The sequence below is a fragment of the Ovis canadensis genome, chromosome 2, assembly GCF_042477335.2.
Source record: "Ovis canadensis isolate MfBH-ARS-UI-01 breed Bighorn chromosome 2, ARS-UI_OviCan_v2, whole genome shotgun sequence".
Taxonomy (NCBI): domain Eukaryota; kingdom Metazoa; phylum Chordata; class Mammalia; order Artiodactyla; family Bovidae; genus Ovis; species Ovis canadensis.
In genome coordinates, this window is record NC_091246.1 from 52,991,793 (window position 1) to 53,012,850 (window position 21,058).

Here is a 21,058-nt window from a genome sequence, read left to right on the forward strand (position 1 = left end):
TCTTTTCAAATGAGTCAGTTTTTCGCATCAGGTGGCCAAAGTATTAAAGTTTCAACTTCAACATCAGTCCTTCCAAAGAGTATTTAGGACTGATTTCCTTTAGGATGGACTGATTTGATCTCCTTGCACTCCAAGGGACTTACAGGAGTCTTCTCCAACACCACAGTTCAAAAGCATCAATTCTTTGGTGCTCAGCTTTCTTTATAGTCCAACTCTCACATCCATACATGACTACTGGAAAAACCATAGCTTTGACTAAACGGACCTTTGTTGGTAAAGTAATGTCTCTGGTTTTTAATATGCTGTCTAGGTTGGTCATAACTTTTCTTCCAAGGAGTAAACGTCTTTTAAATAGATACACAAAAATAGTCATAGAAACATTTATGGGGTGGAAGCTACCTGCTTATTCAGGGCTTCCTAAAACACGCCATACTTGCCATCCTTCAATTCTGGCTTTCATTATTCTGACAGACAACTGTAGACCCAGGTGTGGCAGGGTCCTAAGGGTCTAAATAGACCAACCTCCCCATCCCACTCTCAAAGAATGCAGGTCCACTACTTCTTTGATTATGGTGCTCTGGCCTCAGCTGGAATACTTGAGTGAAGTAGGCTCTCTGCTTGCTGAGGTTTATTTCATTTTAAAGTAGTTCCCATAGATAGACAGTTCTGCCTCCCTACAAATTCCATCTGGTGCTACCTTTTGCAGCCTTCAAACAAAGTTGGTTCTTTCCCCATGCCCACCAAATATTTAGAAATAAGTTGGTTGGGCAATAAGATGATATAGAATCAACCTGGTTACTCTTACAGCATCCAAAAAAATGTCATATAGTTTAGAGGAATTGTCCACAGTTCCTGAATAATTGTGAGATATATTTCTGGGTATTATGTCCCACCAGGATGGATTGTGCTGGTTCCAGCACTTGCCATACCACTGAAATTCATCTCTTTCCTCCCATTTTGAGACCTATTCCACTGAACAATCAAACCTATTCTTAGAGCTTCCCTAGTGGCTCAAGGGTAAAAAATCTGCCTGCCAATGCAGGACGCACAGGTTGATCTGGGAAGATCCCACATGACACAAAGCAACTAATCTCATGCTCCACAACTATCGAGCATGTGATCTAGGGCTTGGGAGCCACAACTACTGAGCCTACTACATGCTGCAGTTACTTAAGCCCACTCTCCCTAGAGCCCATGCTCTGCAACAAGGGTAGCCGCAACAATGAGAAGTCTATGCACTGCGACTAGAGAGTAGCCTCTACTTGCTGCAACTAGAGAAAAGCCCACGCAGCGACGAAGACCCAGCAAAGAAAAATATATATATAAAATATTTTTTAAAGGTACAAGGAGAAAAAACAATCCCAAAAGGTTTTTTTAAAAAACAATCTATTCTTAGAAATGAGCTTGTGCTAATGAGAATCTCAGAGTCCTTTTATCAAAACCTTCACTTGCCTTTATCAGAAACATGGTGTGAAAGAGTGATCACTCTCCTAAGGGTTGGGGACAGGCCAGTTGTCAGAAATAGCCACACTGGATCTCAGGCACCCAGTGCAGGAAGAATGGGAATGTGTCAGGCCCTGCAGTTGGTGAAGGTCCAGGCCTACCCACTCCTCCTGACTTGGTGCTCCAGGAACAATCTCCAAAGAACTGGCCATTGCCTATAGAAAGGAAATTGAGTCTCAGTTTCCTTTTGGGGACCAGTTTAGTCCCGAAAGTCATTTATAGTTTGGAAAGTGAGTTGTACTCAGTTTAGAAACTTTGTATTCTTCTGGGATAAAACCCCAAAGATCCAGTTATACTGAAGGCCCTGGAGAAGGTTTTTTGCTTGCTGCCTCCCTCCCTCCTTTTCATATCCTCTTCTGCTTTCTTTTGTCAATATATTCCTATAAAGACATCAGCCTTAGCCTGGAGCCTGATGGCAAATCATCCTGCAGCTCACTCAGCCCCCAGGTCCTTTTCCCTCAGTTGCAGAAGCAATTCTGTCACCCTCAGCCTGGATTTGCAGAAGTTTTGGAAGGAGAGTTAGAGTTTGATTTTAGGATGACTACTCATCCCCAGAGTGGTTAGGTTCCATGAAGCATCATGCTGTGTTCTTTCTGGATCCTTCAGCTTCCTGTCCTCTGAGCATCCTCAGTTCTTCATCTGAGTCACTGATAGCAGTACAGCACAGGCCAGGCATGGATACAGAGCCCTGAAGCCCATGAGAGACCATCACTATGGACATTGTTATTCAGGGTGGAGTGGGAGGCAGCCTCATGTAGAGGAGTAACACACTGGCTCAGTCTTCAGGGCATTCCCCCTCTGTATTGAGAAAAATGAGTTAAAAGTTAATTATGGCTCTTCTTGAGCTGGAAAGTCATCTTCTTCCCTCAGACACTGGAGCTCCTGATTCTTGGGTCTTCAGATTCTCATTGAATCATACCTTGGTTTTTCTGGTGCTCTAGCATGCAGATGGCAGACCATGGGACTTCTCGGTCTCTATATCTTTTATCAATACAATACTTCTACCTAAAAGTAGCAAAATATATGCTTTTTTTTTTCAGGTGTAACTGGAACTTCCTCCAGGATAGATCATATCTTAGGTCACAAAACAAGTCTTAACAAACTTAACAATGAAATTATGCCAAGTATCTTTTCTGATCACAATCAAATGAAACTAAAATCAATAGCAGAAGTAAAACTGGAAAATTCAAATGTGTGGAAATTAAACAACACACACGTAAACAACCATTGGGTCAAAAAAGAAATTAAAAAAAAAGGAAATTAGAAAATATCTCAAGACAAACAAAAATAAAACACAATATGCCAAAATTTATAGAGTGCAACAAAAACAGTACCAAGAGATGTGGGAAAATACTGGTTGTATTGGGCAACAACTGATCTCCAATGACACTAGAACCAAGTATTTCAGTTCACTCAAGAATAGCATAAGGAACTTGAATGCTTTTTCCAGCACATACTTCTAGAACTTCATGATATAAGTGATAAATTTAGACAAAGTAGTACAAGAGGAGAACTTCCTGGATGGGGAAGACCAAAGGAAAATATGGATGAACCCATGACTGTGATGTGAACTGTGCAGATTCTTCACTGAATGTAGAACCCATGTACAGGAATCACATTCATCACTATGAAGTAGAGCCAAAGAAAAGATATATCTGGGACTGTGAGTGCAAAATGATTACAAATCCATAATGAAGGATGGAGTATGACAGTTGCCCTTTTTATAACAATGTTTATGTAAGTGGAAGGAGGTTGGCATTGGCTGGGTGAGAACAGAGGGTGACCACAATGGCCTCTCATCAGAGACATCTTATTCTGACAGCTAAAACCGATGTGCTCATAATAGTAGCCTTGTTGTAATCTTTGGCAAATCAGAGCTGGTTTGAAATGCTCTCAGATTACTTAGCTAAGGGATGTACAAATGTACTTTTTTTTTTTTAAGGGCAATTTATTGAATTGTAGATTTGCCTCAGGTAGTATTATTTATTTCCTCAGATTTTTTTTTCATGTCAATCTGTCATGAGTTTACTCCCATAAAGGGAAAAAAATGATCAACACAGATTTTCTTTTAGCAGGATAATATCAGTAGTATGGTTATTTTAATAAAATCAATTCTTCCAATCAAAGAACACAGTATATCTTCCTATCTACTTAATGTCATCTTCAATTTCTTTCAACAGTGTCTTATAGTTTTCTGAATACAGGTCTTTTACCTCCTTAGGCAAGCCTATTCCTAGGTATTTTGTTCTTTTTGATGCGATTATAAGTGGACTGTTTCCTTAATTTTTCTTTCTGATAATTCATTGTTAGTGTGTAGAAATGCAACAGATTTCTGTACAATAATTTTGTATCGTGCAACTTTACTGGATTCATTGATAAGCTCTAGTAGTTTTTTGGTAGTGTCTTTATGTTTTTATGTATAGTATCATGTCATCTGCAAACAGTGACAGCTGTATTCTTCCCTTCCAACTTGGATTTCTTTTATTTCTTCTTCTTGTCTGGTTGCCATGACTAGGTTTTCCAATACTGTGTTGAACAAAAATGGCAAGAGTGAGAACCCTTGTCTTGTTCCTGATACCAGAGGAAATGTTTTGAATTGAATCTACAGATTTAAAATAATCCTTTAAAAAGATGCACATGACATTCTTCACAGATCAAAAATAAATAATTTCAAAATTTTTACTGAAGCGCAAGAGACCCTGAAGAGCCAAAACAATCTTGTGAAAGAACAGAATTGGAAGTATCACACTCCTTGACTCAGACTATACTACAAAGCTACAGTAATCAAAATAGTATGGTACTGGAACAAAAACAGATACATAGATTAATGGAACAGAATAGAGAGCCTAGAAATAAACCCATGCACTTTTGGTCAATCTATGACAAAGGAGGCAAGAATATCCAACAGAGAAAAGATGGTCTCTTTAATAGTGGTGCTGGGAAAACTGGGCAGCTACATACAAAAGAATGAAATTAGAACATTTTCTCACACTATATACAAAAATAAACTAGAAATGGATTAAAAACCTAAATGTAATACTGAAACCATAAAAGTCTTAGAAGAAAACACAAGCAGAACAACCTCTGACATAAATCATATCCATACATCCATGAGGCAAGTGTATTATGCTAGAGGCAGAACTAAAAGTCACTGGTGCTCTTGGTTGTATAGGCTGGGGTATGGCTTCCTCTACAACAAAAAAGGGCAAGTGAATCAATCTGGTCTATGATGGTCTCTGTGGTCTGATAGACACCAAACCTATCTCATGTCTACCTTCCTGAACAGCCACCTGCCAATTTGAGAGGGGGCGATAGAAGTAGCTGTTGTAGTAATTTACTTGGGGATGGTGAATGGATCTCCCACTCTCGTCTTCTCTTCCTTGTAATACTTAGGAGTCTCCTCCCCATAATATTCGGGGTCCTCTAAGTTAATTCTCAAGGGAACACTGAACCAGCATTAACTGCAACCAAACAGATCAGCCCGAGTATCCCTATTGGGGGCCAGAATTGGTTGTGAGCAGCTGGTTCTTAATAACTCTCATCCTGACCTAGTTTTGCTTTTTTGATTATAAGAAACTAAAATCCACTCAGGCTATCTCAGGGAAAGTTCTATTGTTGTAGTTGTTCTAAGTAAAGATGCATTTGGGGGCAATTATGGAACCTTATATAAATCAAAGAACAAGGTTCTTAACAGGCAAAAGTGAAAGGATTGAGAAATGGAGAATGTTCTTTTTTAACAAATTATGTATTTATTTTTGGCTGCACTGAGACTTCGTTGCTTTTCACAGGCTTTCTCTAGCAGAGACAAGCAGGGGCTACCTTCAATATGGTCCAGAGGCTTCTCATCGTGGTAGCTTCTCCTGTTGCAGCAAACAGGATCTAGGTCACCAGGGCTTCAGCAGCTGTGGCTTGTGGGCTCAACAGTTGTGGCTTGGAGGCTCTAGAATGTGGACTCAGTAGTTGTGGTGCATAGGCTTAGTTGTTCCATGTCATGTGGAATCTCCCCAGACCAAGAATCAAATCCATGTCCCCCATATTGGCAGGCAGATTCTTATCCATTGTGCCACCAGGGAAGTTCAAGAATGTTCTTGATAGCAAGCACCTCCGGGAAACCCAGAAACAGAATTCATGGGTTCATCTTTTGAATCTCCTCTACTAATGAGACAGACACTTCCTATATTTCTTTCTCTCTCTCTCTCTTTTTTTTTGTCTTTTTTCTAATGGGCTTCATCTGCTGACTGATAGCTTTTGCTTCCCACCCCACCACCGTAATACCAACCTTACCTCATGGAATCTTTGGTGGGTCCTTTCTGATTTAAGTCTCATTAAAGTGATTTTGTCTCCCTGTTTCTCAAGTCCAAGTTCCCCAAAGATCACACTAACTAGCCCAATTCACCCTTTTGCTTCAGTCGGATATGTGAGTGCCTGCATGCTTAGTCACTTCAGTCATGTCTGACTCTTTGTGACCCTGTGGACTCAGCCTGCCAGACTCCTCTGTCCACGGGATTCTCCAGGCAAGAATACTGGAGTGGGTTGCCATACCCTCATCCAGGGGTCTTCCTGACCCTGGGATCAAACCCACTTCTCTTATGTCTCCTGCATTGGCAGGCAGGTTCTTTACCACCAGCACCACCTGGGAAGCCCTCAGTCAGATATATACCCTCAAATCTATAGATTACCTCATCTGGGGTCACAATTGCTCCAGTCCAGTGAACTACTGGACTGGAAGTGTCACTGGGTTGAAGCTGGAACAGATCCCTTTGGAAGCAATGTGGATAGAGGAAGCTCTATGGCATCTGTATGATGTGATATGAGTTTGACTGCATCGATCTGTCCATAATTAGCAAATGCTACAGTACCTCACTTACCAATCTTTCAGTCCCACTATGAGTTCAGCCACAGCTGTGTGGACAGTTTGTCCAAGTTAGACTCACCTTGAGCTAACAGTATCCCACTTCAAACACCATCCATCTTTCTACTTCTCTGCCCCAGACCTTCTCCAATGCTATGGAAGTCCACTGTGCACAGCCCAGAAGAACAGGGGTTACAACGGGGGGAGGCAGGATTCTAAGATGTCCCAAAGATTTTTTACCCCCTGGTGTACACACTCTGCATAATCCCCAGGACTGTAAAAAATGATGACATAATTGGCCTTAACATAGAGATTATCCAGGTGGCCCTGATCTAACCATGAATTCTGTAAAGGCAGAGAGTTTTTCTCTGGCTAGTAGCAGAAAGGGAAGCCAAAGATTCAAAGCACTAAAAGAATCTGATGCACCATTACTGACATGAAGATGGAGGGGCCATGCAAAAAGGAAAAGGGGAATTCAATCCTGTGGCTGCACAAAATTGAATTCTGCAACATAAATATGCTTGAAAGTGGATTTTCCCTCAGAGCCTCCAGATGAAAACTTAATGCAGCTGACACTTTGATTTTAGCCATTTGATACCCTGAGAAAAGAACCAAGTCATGTCATGCTGGATTTCTGAACTGAACTAATAAATGAGCATTGATTTAAGCTGCTATATTGTGGTGAGTTGCTACAGAGCAAGAGAAAACTGATACAAGGAAAACAAACAGGACAAAAAAATGATAGTTTCATCATTAAAAAAAAGTCAAGGGCCTTTAGTTACTCCTCAAGGGCTATAGATAATATTCTGAGCCATATCCTTTGAGCTGTTTTATAGACACTAAAGCCCCTACCAGGTGGAAGCAGTTAACTTGATGACTAGATTGTAGCCATGACATAAGCTGCCGCAACTCTGAGAACTGGCCTTAAAAGAACAAGAACGAATGGACCCTGGAGCCGAAGACTAACTGTACTTAAAACAATCAAGGTGATGCTGATTAGACCACCCCATTATCAGTTTCAAGACAATCGTCAAGAGTTGACAGTGCTGTTTTTGCATGTAGTTCCTTTCCCCACCTGTAAACGTTCTTGCCCACTGATTGTCAGCTGGGGGAGTGGGGTGGAAATTGACCTTTGACAGGAGTCTGCCATCCCCTGCCCCAATTGTCAGACTTTAAAATAAAGCAATCTTCCCTTTCTACCCAACTTGCCTCTTTATTGGCTTTTGAGCAGCAAGCAGCCAGACCTCACTTTTGGTTAACAGTTCTACACAGAAAAAAAACAAAATACTTGAAAGTCTTAGTACCACTAAAATTTCCATTTGTCTCTTTTGATTATATTTATAACATTTTAATGGATATTTACCAAATTCTGGTATCAGAGGATTTCAGGCTTAGGCAGCAAACTACAGCTGTGATATGATACAGTATACTGGCTCTGGGAGAAGCCAAGAAGCTAACCAGCAGCATCAGAAATGAAAAGGCTCTTTCCACTGACAACCTAAGGACATCCCTCGGTTACCATTTCCCCATGAAGACAGTGAGGAATTTGGGGGTCTTGCACTCTGGCAGCCTGGGAATCAGTGATGGTCACTCAGTTAGGTGTTTCTGACTCACCAGGTTCCTCACAGCAGCCTTCACATCCTTGTTCCTGAGGCTGTAGATGATGGGGTTGAGCATGGGGGTCACCACCCCATAGAAGAGGGAGGTGAGCTTGTCTGCAAGGTCCTGTTTGTCTGCCCCCAGGGGGTCCTTGGATTTGGGCTTCCCATACATGAAGAGGATGGTCCCATAGAAGATGACCACAACTGTGAGGTGGGCAGAGCAGGTAGAGAAGGCCTTTTTCCTCCCCTCTCCTGAGGGGATCCTCAGGATGGTAGCAATGATGAACACATAGGAGACAAAAATGAACAGAACTGGGACTCCCAGGAAGATCACATTGGCCACGACCATACTGATCACATTGATGGAGATGTCAGCACAGGCCAACTTCAGGACAGCCAGGATCTCACAGGTGAAGTGGTTGATGACATTGTCCCCACAGAATGGCAGTCTCACAGCCTGCAATGTCTGAATTACAGAGTTGGTGATACCAGCTGCCCAGGAGCCAACAGCCATAGGCCTGCAGGCAACTTTGTTCATGACTACAGGGTACCTCAGGGGGTTGCAGATGGCCACATAGCGATCAAATGCCATCATGCCCAGAAGCACACACTCCGTGGCCCCCATGGCAAAAGAGAGGAACATCTGCCCAAAACAGGCTGAGAAGGAGATGGTTTTCCTGGGGGTCAGGAAGCTGTCAAGGATGAGGGGGACTGAGGAGGTTGTGTAGCAGATGTCCAGGAAGGAGAGGTTCCCCAGGAAGAAGTACATGGGCGTGTGCAGGCGGGAGTCAAGGATGGTCACCAGGATGAGGATCCCATTGCCCAGCAGGATCACCAGGTACATGAGCAAGATGAGCACAAAGAGCGTTTTCTCCAGCTTTGGGTGGGCTGAGAGGCCCAGGAGAATGAAATCCATCAGGAGGGAGGTCTGATTGGACCCGTCCATAGTGCCTCCTCTCTGTCACCTGCAGGAACTCTGCAGTCAACCTCAGCACTCTCTGACTCCAAAAGTGCCTGGGCATAAGGACAAAAATCTCTGACCTGTTGAGCAACTGGAGAAGAGCTCTGACAATCTGGTCATGTCTAAGGGGCTCTAGAAAAATTATGATAGAGATTGGTATTTTACTTCTGTTTTCAGCAGGAATAAAGAGTTAATTTGGACTAACTCATCTGCAGATGAAAAAATTTAAAAATTGGGCAAATGATTTAAAACTTTTGCATAAAGCACTTGGCAAGATAGATAAGACAACAAGGAATTGCAGAGTCAGGATTCAGGGGGAAGAAAGGAATTCGGAGAAATATATCCGGCTTTTGAGACTATGTATCAGCTGGGGCATCTACACCTTCTGGAGGTGGCCTCTGAGAGACCAAGAAGTGTTACTCACAGCCTCCTGGAGGTAGAAACAGGTCTGAAGTGCAAGGCCCACTGTGAAGGACCCCTAACTAAACCTTCTCCCTTTGGGAAGAAACCAAAGGGCACCACCATAGGAAAAAGAGTTAATCAGAAAGAAACAGGTGTTTACAGGTGCTGCAGCTCAGCTTCAAATCTTCTCGAGCTCTGAAATTGGACTGAGGTGGTCCCCAACTTTTGATGCTCCCGAATACCTAACAGAAGCAAACACAAATCTACCTTGAAGGAAGGCAACATCATCACTACCTCTAAATCAGGTCCACAAATAATTCTGCAAATACAACGCCCGGCACACATTGAAAAAGAGTAAGTCACACAGGAGACAAGACGACATAAATGAAAACTGATGACAGGAAAAAATGGAAAACCAAGCCTCCTCTCTTAGAGGAAGGTGAGAGACTACAGCTGCTCTGGCCTGGTGTTGCCTATTGAGAGAATTAACCCAGACACAGTGCCAAGGCCTTCACCTCTTGTTGACCCTTTGGTACACCCGGGGCACAAGTGACCCTTTTGTGCACTGTAGCCAAGCTGAGGGGAGTCTGATGGACTGTCTCTTCTTTTCTTCTTTCTCCATTTGCCTCACCAGAGGCACTGGCTTCTCCCTGAGACTCTTTCCACAGTTCTGAATCCTGCTCTGTCAGCCCTTCTTTCTGGGAAGCTTGAATCTCCCCTCAGACTTCTAAGAGCTCCCCAAACTAGGATTTATTCTGGACCAGTGGGAAAAAAAATGGTAGGTAACACTGAGGATGTTGGGCATTTGCCTTTATTTGCTCTGTATCTAAGATATTCATGAATTCCCATATCTCCACCTCTTCAAGTGTTCTCAGTCATCCAGCCCCTGCCTCGACTATACGCGGAACCCTCCTGCCTGGGGAGCTCTGAGACACTTCTCCGGTGGTGCCCAGCACTGTAGCTGTGACCAAGCCAGCACCACAGTAATTCAATTCAGGCTAACATATTTATTGAGCATCTGTGGTGAGGCAGGCACTATTTCAGGTGCTGGGATCACAGCAAAGAAGGGCACATCTGCCACCTCAAGGGGCTCAAAACCTAACAGAGGAAACAGTCACGCACATAGTCACACACACAAGTAATTATGTCATCCTCGACCAGAGCAATGCCTCTAACACTATTGACGCCAGGCTTTGGGACTTATTTCGCAATCTGTGCCCTTTCCAATGTGGAAAGCTCCTTGCTGTGTTCCTCATGGCCCTCTGGCCTGCCTTTGGCTCCCTGAATGATGTGGGGTGCTGTGCTTTCTGGCGAGGCTCATTTCACTTTGAAGTAGTTCCCCTTTGATATTGAGCTGAAATCTGCTTCTTTGCAACATTAATCCCTCTTCCACAGACAGCCCTCCAAATGTCCATAAATAGCTTGGCTTCAGCATGAAGATAAACAAGAGTCCATCTCCCTTTTTCTCCCAGGACCTTAAAACAGACATATTTCTCATGAGTAAATGTACCATCCAGAAACTGACTACATAGGCTGGTCAGTACTGAGAATGGCCCCCAACTTGAGCATGGCTCACCTGCCCAGAACACAGTGCCACCTGGATATCTGTGCTGACACAGTAAATCAGTGCCAGGCTGGGTTTTCACTCTATGTCAGCCAGCCCTCCAGACTTTTCCCCAAACTTGGATTCTGTGAAGAAAATATTCCCTCCACGTCATCATCACTAGATCCAGATTCGTGGCTCATTATTATTGCTGGATGTTGGATTCTTAACTACAAAAGAAGAAAAAGCCTCCCAGTTTTAATCAAGAAGGGACAACTGTGTGAGAAAAAGATTATGAGCTGTGGAGTCCCAGGCAACCCTTTCCTCTCTGCACAAAGTGGGGTGAGGCCGGATGACCTTAGAGACTTTTGCAGTGTGATGGGTCTATTTGCCTCTGTGAGAATAACACCTTATCTGTGAAGGGCTTCCTACCTCACCTTCTCAACCCTATTCCATTACAGTCAAGTCTGGTAGCAGAAATGCCACTGCACTGATGAAACTTTTGGTGTCACCAAATCCTGCGCTTACCTTTATCAGAGACATGGTGAGCAAGAAGGATCTGCTTCCTAAGGGTTGGGAGGAGGCCACATATCAGAAAGAGCAATACCAGGTGGGAAGTATCAGGGTGAGGGTTCAGAATGTGTGACAGGTGAAGGGTCCAGCCAGTTGTCTGCCCTGTGTCTCCAGCACTCAGGGTACAATTTCCAAAGGACTGGCCATCACCCTTAGAAGATAATTTAAATTCCAGTCTGTTCCTTGGGACCATTTTGTCCCTGAAGTCATTTAAAGTTTGGAAAGTGAGTTGGCACATTTAGAAACTTCGTATCCTTCTGGGATAACATCCCCAAGATCCAATTATGTTGAAGACTACTGCTTGCTTCCTTTCTCCCTCCCTCCTTCTCTTCCTCCCTCTCTTCCTTCCCTCTTAATATCATAATCCCATTAACAGAGTCCAACAGCCTGCTGGTCAATGATTGCATGGCTCATTCAGATGCCAAATCTTTTCTCCTGTGCTGTAGTCAAGCCTCATCACCCCAAGTCTGTGCCTGTATGCTGTTGTGTTAGTTGCTCGGTCATGTCCGACTCTTTGCAACCCCATGGATTGTAGCCCACCGGGCTTCTCTGTTCATGGGATTCTCCAGGTAAGGATACTGGAGTGGGTTGCCATTCCCTTCTCCACAAGTCTGTGCTTATGCAGTGGTGTATAGGGGTCTGAGTGAAAGACATATTCTCTTCCGAATTTTCAACTTGTGGCATTAGGGCCCTTGAAGTATTCCGCCATGTTCTTCCTGAATCCTCCCCTGGCATCCATCTCAGTCATTGCCCTTTCAGCATCCTATCATCTGGTTATGTGCTCCCAGACGTTATAGGGATCCCAGATAAGACGTGACCCAGAATAGGGATGGATCCAGAAAAAGGGTATCTTCCTTTATCCAGCAAATGATTATTGAGTGTGTACTGTTACACAGAAGGCAGAAATGTGCCAAGAACCAGGGTCTAGAGCCAGGAAAGTGAAAAGAAAGTTACCAAACAAGGAAGGAAGCACAGGCCAGGGAGAATGCCCATGCTTACGTGATAGCCCAGAGGGAGGCGAGGGCCAGACCTCCTGGAGGAGGTAACCCAAGGTCCGCAGTGCGCTGGCACTGGCTCACAATTGTGTACATCTCCTCTGAACTCCCATCCAGTGACTTTGTTGGTAGCTTGAAATGGGCCATCCTAGCAGTGTTTACACCACAGAAATCAGCAAATGTTCCAGATCGGGGCTTTTTCTAACTTGGGGATGTGGTTGTTAACATTCATCAGGACACCACTGGAGTGGAGAAATGTCTGTCTGCCAGATGAAGGGGAGTGGGGAATCATTCCAGCCAGAAAGGGCTGCATAAATCAAGGCACAGAAACGAGAAGGAGCCCCTGGAATAAGGAGTGACCAGCAGGGCAGTGTTGCTAGAGCACAAGGGGCTGGATGAGAAGGAGGGCAGGGCTGGACCCATGCTGACCTTTTGGGACATCCTGAGGAGCTAGGACTTTCCTCTGTAGCAGATGAGGAGGCGGCTGGGGCTTTTAAGTAAGGGTCTAACACGATGAAATCTGCATCTTAGGTTGGTCCTTCCAGTCACAAAGCGGAGAGAACACTGGGGGCAGGCAGGAGGACAAGGTCTAGAGAGAGAGAAACACTTCAGGCAAACGAAGATAAGGATACTGACTGGGGAGTGATTGAGGGGTGAAGATGAGAAGATTCGAGAAATGTTTGGTAGATACAAAATACAATATTATATTTTGGTTGGATGTAACAGACAGGAAAGAGGATAGAATCAATGTTTCTAGCTCAGATGGTGGGTGGATGATGGTGACATCCCCAAGGTAGAGGATATTGATCAAGCTGATGGTTTGCGGGGAGAAGATGAATTCATTTTGGAGTATAGGATGTTTGAGGAACTTCCAGAAAGACATGGGGGAAACGTCTGAGCTCGAGACTCATCAACTTATCCATCACTTAGGGAGAGTGGCTGGAACCGCTCTGCTGTCTGTAGATACAAGTCTAACTGTACTCCCATGGGAGATTGTTGGCGGACCCCTGAAGTGCCAGTCATACTGTCTACAGTTTCCTTGACCTCTGGGCCTCTAGGGACCCATCTGCTCTGTTATGAGAACTTTCTAAGGAAGTGGATTTCTGAGGATAGAAAAGTGACTCCCTCTTGGCCGGGGAGAGAGTAAGGCCACGGAGACCAGTGACCCAGAGGAGGTCAGCAGGGGTGTGGACAGTCGAGGGTCAAGATTCACGAGTGAGGGGCAAGCAAGGACTGGAAGAGCAGTTGACTCCAGAGCAGAGGAACTACAGGCAGCTGCTCTGACCATGCATGAAAACACCCTCCTTCCTCTGGGAGGCCTTAAAGGGATAACTGGGACCCCAATCCTGGAAGTCTAGATAGACCAGTGCTCTCAGGCAGTAGCATGCATCAGAATCACCTAGGGGACCTGTTAAAACACAGATTGGAAACACACAGGTACACACAAGCACACATACTCATGGGTGCACAAGCAGGTTGCTGGGACCTACTCCTCCCCCCCCCCCCCCCCCCCCCCCCGCCCCGCCGCCAAGAGATTAAGTAGGCCCAGGGAAAAGCCCAGGACTCTGCATTATCATCAAGTTTCCAGGTGATGCTGATGCTGCCCTCTGCCGTCACATTGAGTAGTCCGGGGCTAAACTTCTTACTAACTCAGCTTGTGGGGTCTCGAGGCATTGAGATTTGAGGTATTGCTGAAAATGCTTCTCCTCAATACTCCTCATTGTCTAGGGAAGCCTTGGACAGACTAGCCAAGGGGATGTTGTGTTTTAATTGGACAAGAGGGAGCGCTGTGTGTCAGAAATCTCCTTTCTGCAAATGTGTGTGTGTGTGTAAATGAGTTTGCCAAAGAGAAGTGGACTGAAGGAGTAGTCTGAACTCCAGCAAGCCCAGCATCCCCTGGGGAGACATCTCTGTTTATTGTGGCATTCTGAGGACAAATGTGGACACGACACCCCCAGAAAATTCACAAGGCCTGTAACCAGCTCACTACTCAAGACATTTGGAGATTGTGTCAGGTGTTGGGAGTAACAGCACGTTCTCCATGAAGGCAGAAAAGCAGCACTGCCATTTTGAGATGATCCCAGGGCTGGAATCAGGTGCTCTAAAGGTCAGAGAAACAGAACTTTCCAGAAGGGAAGGGAAGGGAAGGGGTGGTAGAGGGAGGGGTCAAAGTGCTGCCCCTTCATGGAGGGAGCCCACTCGCCTGGCAAGAGCTCAGTGGAGAAGCGAGTATGTAATCTCTCGTGTCTGAACACTGGGTCATCTAAACAGTACTTGTCTGATTCACCTCTTTGTCCCAGGAAGCCTCATGTTCTCCTTCTGAGGGGGTTCCTTACATTGTTTCCAGGCTCTGCAGCAGAGTGGCCGAGTCTCCACCACGGCAGTCTCTGGACAGTGACCCCCAGGAGTTGGGGGACAGAGAATTCTGCCATGCAGGGATGAGCAGGAGCCACTCAGACCCTGACTGACAGGCCAGTGCCTGTTTAATCATCTGGCCCAGTGGTGCCACCGTGCCCCCACCCCCATGAACCCCACAACATCCCCTAACCCTTGAGGAAATCCACGTGTGAAGGAGGGGGAGGCTCCTGGTACTTAGAGGGCAGTGGTTAAAAATGCTAGACATTCTGAATACAAGTTACTATAGCCCAGAAAAGGAGGGTCCTTCCAGCTGTTCACATCCAAGTATCCCTCATACCTGCCTCAAGGGGTTTGGGGAGCCCTAGATAACCTGCTTCATGGGGTTTGGGGAGCACTAGATAAGATTTTGGAGAAGGAAATGGCAACCCACTCCAGTGTTCTTGCCTGGAGAACCCCAGGGACGGGGGAGCCTAGTGGGCTGCCGTCTATGGGGTTGCACAGAGTTGGACATGACTGAAGTGACTCAGCAGCAGCAGCAGCAGCAGCAGCAGCAGCAGCAGCAGCAGCAGCAGCAGCAGCAGCAGCAGCAGCAGCAGCAGCAGCAGCAGCAAAGATTTAGAAAACATCTGTAAGTTAATGGCAACCCTTACTAATAGTAATATCTCACCATTATCTCAAATACAACAAATCAACCAGCTGTAAACTGTCACAATCACGGAAACTATCTCTTAGTCATGTCTCTATTTCTACTAACTAGCCTAGAGCTGGGCACAGAGGAGTAGAGAAACTGTTCACGGATATGTCAGAGACAAGCGTGTAGCCACCCTACCCCCACCAGCCCAGACAGCCTCCCCTTCTAACTTCCTCCAGGTCTCAAGATCTGGGATTTTAACCGTTGTTCATTTTTCTCTCTCTTGCATGTCCCACCCCCAATCTATCTCTAACTTCTAGAATTTCTTCCTTCTAAATATCTCCCAGGGCCGCTGTCTCCTCCGTCCCTGGTACTGTCATCCTGGGCTGATTCTGCCTGCCCCTCCCAGGCCCAGCCCCGTGGACAGCTTTGTGACATTCTCAGACATGTCTCAGTCCCTGGCTGGTCCCACTCTGCTGGACATTCTCTGAAGGCAAAGACCCCCTTTTGGCCATCATGTCCCCCACCCACCCCTACCCTCTGGTACCTGGCACAAGGCCAGACACACATGACGTGTTTGTAGTGTAGAGATTGTTCAGAGTGGAGGGCAGGCTGGTAGCAGAGAGAGAGAGAGAAAGAAAGCAAGCCTGCACATGTGCACTCTGCATCACCCAGTGGAGGGGAGGAGAGCATAGGTGGCCAGGAATCTGTCCAAGGAATATTCAAAGCACTGAGGCCCAGCTTTTTTCCCTTCTAGGCAATTCTGAGGGTCAATGAGAGAATCAATTGTTAGACCAATTGTTGGTCCAATTCTTGAACCAACTGTTGTGTTCAAAGCCTGGGAGAACTCTGACTACCTGGCCAGAGAAAATTCGAAGCTGAAATATCCTTGTAGTGAGAGAGGAGCTTTGGGTAGACTTTACAACATTGCCTAATTGGGTCTATGAGGTGAAGTCTAAATTCTGAGTCTCTCATCAAACTTTAAATTGCTTCTGGGACAGGGCCTGGCCCCAAAATAACCCAGCTCTAAACTCCTGAGTCATTGTGGGACCCTCTGGAGAGCAGGGTGGAGCACAAGAGAAGAGGGTTCTGGGCCGGGGGCTGGGCATGGCTTGCCTGCTGGCACTGTGGTGCAGTTTCCTCCAGGCTGGAGGTACCTGGGTGAGTCTCAGCCTTGAGAGTCAGCCCTCGTCTCCTTGTCTCATAGAGCCCCAAAGGCAGGCAAGGGCACTGTAAGTAGCTGTGGCTGAACTTTGGAGCCTTCTACACTCAGGGTCACTTGGAGACACCAGGACATTAGACAACAGGTAAAGCGTATGTGTCCCTGTTAAGAGCACATGCCCAGCTGTTGCCAGAGCCGCTCGGAAGGCTATGGCCTATATGGCCTCCTTGGTTATGGCTTGGTAGCACCCAGATGGGCAGCTGACACCAGAGACAGTCACTTCTCCTGGCCCCCAGTAAGCTGGCAGCCTGCCCATTCCATGGCCTGCCTTTCTGCCAGCAACAGACCCAGCCTTCATGGGGTCCCATACTGGGTAAGTGCTGGATGACCTTCAGGGCTGGTTCTTCACCAGCTGGGGCGTCCCTGCGTTGGCAGGTAAAGAACCTCACCTGCCAATGCAGGAGACTCGGGTTCGATCTTGGGTCAGGAAAATCCTCTGGAGAAGGAAATGACACCCTGCTCCAGTATTCTTGCCTAGAAAACTCCATGGACAGAGGCAGGCAGTCCTTAGGGTTGAAAAGAGTTGGCCATGACTGAGCATGCACACTTCACCAGCTGGGAGGAAAGAGAGGAGTCTCCGGCAAAGAGGGCTGAAAGGAGAGGGTGCAGGGAGAAGGACTGGGCTAGGGGGACAAGACAACTGTTTCCAAAAGCTCTGAGGGCTGTTACTCTCGCAAGGGAGCTCGTCAGTTTAGCATGTGCCCAGGAGGCTGGCTTAGGACCAAGGAGGAAGGGAGAAAAGGGTACATATCAGGTCCCTGGATAACTAACAGCTCAGGATTCCCGACGACAACATCACTGTAGGCCATGAGTGCTGCCATCATATTCAGAATGTTCAAGCAGAGGCCGAGAAATCACCTCCTGAAGACAGGGCCCCTGTAACAGGTGGGTTAGAGGTGGGGACTGGATTGATTTAATATCTGAAGATTATGCCAAGCTTCCAATCTGGCACCCCCCACCACTCCCTGCCGATAGTAAAGGAGCCTTTCTCTAAAAAGGATTCTGCAACCCTCAATTCCTGGTATCCTGACATAACCTCTTTTGGACACTGTCTCATCACCAAGTAGGAGAAAAGCACCTCTTCTTCAGGTCCAGGTGCACTCCACAAATCTCTCTCTTGGCCTCAGTTTCTCCACCTTTAAATCAAGAGGTCAGTGATTCCTGAGACTAATGTACATCAGAAGTACATGGGGAGCATTTATTTAAAACAGAAAAACAAACACTGATCTCTAAGACCATCTGTAAAGGCAGGACCCAGCAATATGTCCTTTCTTTCACTGTATTTTCAATTTTTTGATTTGCAATTTCTCCCTCCATTCTTTTTTCCTTTTTTTTTTTCAACTGAACTATAGTTGATTTACAATATTGTGTTAGTTTTAGGTGTACAGCAAAGTGATTCATATATATATATCCATATGTATATATGGATATGAATATATATGTATATTATATATTGTTTTTCAGATTCTTTTCCATTATAGGTTATTATAAAATATTGAATATAGTTCCCAGTGCTATACAGTAAATCCTTTTATATATTTATATATAGTAATATTATCTGTTAATGCCATATTCCTAATTTATCCCTCCTCTGCTTTTCCCATTTGGTAACCATAAGTTTGTTTTCTATGCCTGTGAGTCTTTTTCCATTTTGTAAATAAGTTCATTTGTATTATTTGTAGATTTCACATATAAGTGATATCATACATTTTTCTTTCTCTAACATACTTCACTTAGTATGATAATCTCTAGGCCGATCCATGTTGCTCTAAATGGCAATACTTCATTCTTTTTTATGGCTAAGTAAATTTCATTGTGTGTGTGTATAAGAATTTCATATATATATGTTGCAATTTCAAATATGTATACACCCACACACCCATACCCGCACACACACACACACCACATCTTCTTTGTCCATTTAACTCTTGAACATTTTTGTTGTTTCCATGTCTTGGCTATTGTAAACAGTGCTTCTATGAACACTGGGGTGCATGTATCTTTTTGAATTAGAGTTTTCATCTTTTTCATATTTATGCCCAGGAGTGGGATTGTTGGATCATTTAATAACTCTATTTTTAGTTTTTTAAGGAACCTCCATACTATTCTCTATAGTGGCTGTACCAATTTATATTCCCATCAACAGTGTAGGAGGATTCCCTTTTCTCTAAACCCTCTCCAGCATGTATTATTTGTAGACTACTTGATCATGGTCAATTTGAAAGGTATGAGGAGCTACCTCATTGTAGTTTTGGTGTGCATTTCTCTAATACTCAGTGATGTTGAGCATCTTTTTCATGTGCCTGTTGGCCATCTGTATGTCTTTCTGGGAGAAATGTCTATTTAGGTTCTATTCATTTTTTGATTGAATTTTTTAAAAATATATTAAGCTGTATGAGCTATTTGTATATTGTGGAAATTAAGTCCTTGTTGGTTGCATTGTTTGCAAACATTTTCTTTCAGTTTTAAGGTTGCCTTTTCATCTTTTTTTCCTTTTCATTTTGTTTATGGTTTCCTTTGTGTGCAAAAGCTAATAAGTTTGATTAGGCCCCATTTATTTATTTTTACTTTTGTTTCTTTTGCCTTGGGAGACTGAACTAAGAAAATATTGCAATGATTTATGTCAGAGACTGTTTTTCCTATGTTCTAGGAGTTTTATGTCATGTCTTATATTCAAGTCTTTAAGCCATTTTGGAATTTACTGTATATATGGTATGAAGGAGTGTTTTAATTTGATTGATTTACTCGTGACTGTCCAGCTTTCCCAACACCACCTGCTAAAGTGACTGTCTTTTCTCCATGGTATAATCTTTTCTCCTTTGACAAAGATTAATTGACTATAGATGTGGGAGTTTATCTCTGAGCTCTCTATTCTGTTCCATTGATTGATATGTCTGTTTTTGTGCCAATACCATCTGTTTTGATTATTGTATCTGTGCAGTATTGTCTGATGTCTGGGAGGGTTATGCCTCCAGCTTTGTTCTTCCTCATGATTGTTTTGGCAATTCTGGGTCTTTTGTGGTTCTATATAAATTTAAGGGTTATTTATTCTACTTCTGCCATGGGTAATTTGATAGGGAACGCATTAAATCTGTAGAATGCCTTGGTAACCTGGCTATTTTAGCAATATTAGTTCTTCGAAGAGCACGGGATACGTTTCCATTTGAATCATGTTCAATCTCTTTTGTCAATATTTTACAGTTCTCAGCACAGAGGCCTCTCACCTCCTTGGCAAAGTTTATTCCTATGTTTCTTTTTTATGGGATTTTAAACAGGATTTTTTAAACTTTCTCTTTCTGATATTTCATTTGTAGTGTAAAGATGTGCAACAGATTTCTGTATGTTAATTTTGTATCCCAGCAATCCATATTTGTAACCAGCACTCAGGCAGCTATTAGACAGCAAGTTCCATGTTGTTTTGGGAACCATGCAACAGGGTGTGGTGATATGTGTGTTCTAATTTCTTTGGCAGTGAAGCTGTGATGATTTACAGTGTGACTCTGGATATTCTGAGAGGCTGAGTAAAGTTACACGTGATAATATCTGCAAAACATCTAAATGGCACCAGACAGCTTATGACACAAGGTCCCACTCAGTGTAGGCTGGGAATGTGAATTCTGAGTGGGCACTTACTGTCAGGTAAGGTTTTATTCCCTTAGGCCAAGTCCGAGAGCAGCCAAGGTGCGGCATGGTATGATTACAGGGGCAATGCACAAGACCTGCTCTGCAGATCAAATTTCTGGAGACTCTGGTGGACACTCCATGTTACAGGCTCCAAAAATTCAATTTCATCAGATTTTTCAAAGAATGTTAAGATCAAATGAACTAATTCATACTTGTTAAACTCACAAAACATTGAAGTGTAAAACAGATACTGTATAAGAAATAAAACTGCTCAAGAGATGAGAAACTTTATGTTTTTAAGCCAGCACATCTCTCCCTGTAAGACTATCTGAGAACTCGAATTAAAATAGAAACCTGGTATGTAAAGAAGAACTAGATCTGGAGGAATGGACCATGTGGCCTTAATGGCCAAAATCACTGAGCTATGACAGCCTGAGAACCCCAACTACACGGCAAAGACAGAGTTATTCAGAAGCCTCTGATTTGCTGGTAAGTTCTGGATATACACAACATCTATAGACATAGGACATTGCTTTAGGAATCATTGACTACACAAAAATGTCCTTCATTTTATTAAGTTTCATGAGATTTTTAGTCTGTTCTTTATGCTTTTGACTGATACACAACCTGGCTTTTAGATAAGTGGTTTTATAGTTGAATCCCACAGTGTAGGCTTAAAATTAGAGACATGATACATATTATGATCTGCCTGTATTGACATAAGCAAGCCATCGGAAATCAAACATGTGTTTTCTGCCTTCAGTATTCCTAGAGATAAAAAAGAGAGATTGAA

General features: G+C 44.2%; 1 protein-coding gene across 1 annotated transcript; it reads right to left on the minus strand.

The window, feature by feature from the left end:
- Window positions 1-7,942: 7,942 nt before the first annotated feature.
- Window positions 7,943-8,902, minus strand: LOC138434548 (olfactory receptor 13C7-like). Its single transcript, XM_069579366.1, has one exon. It carries the CDS (start codon window positions 8,900-8,902, stop codon window positions 7,943-7,945), a length of 960 nt encoding a protein of 319 aa, XP_069435467.1.
- Between the last annotated feature and the right edge of the window lie 12,156 nt (window positions 8,903-21,058).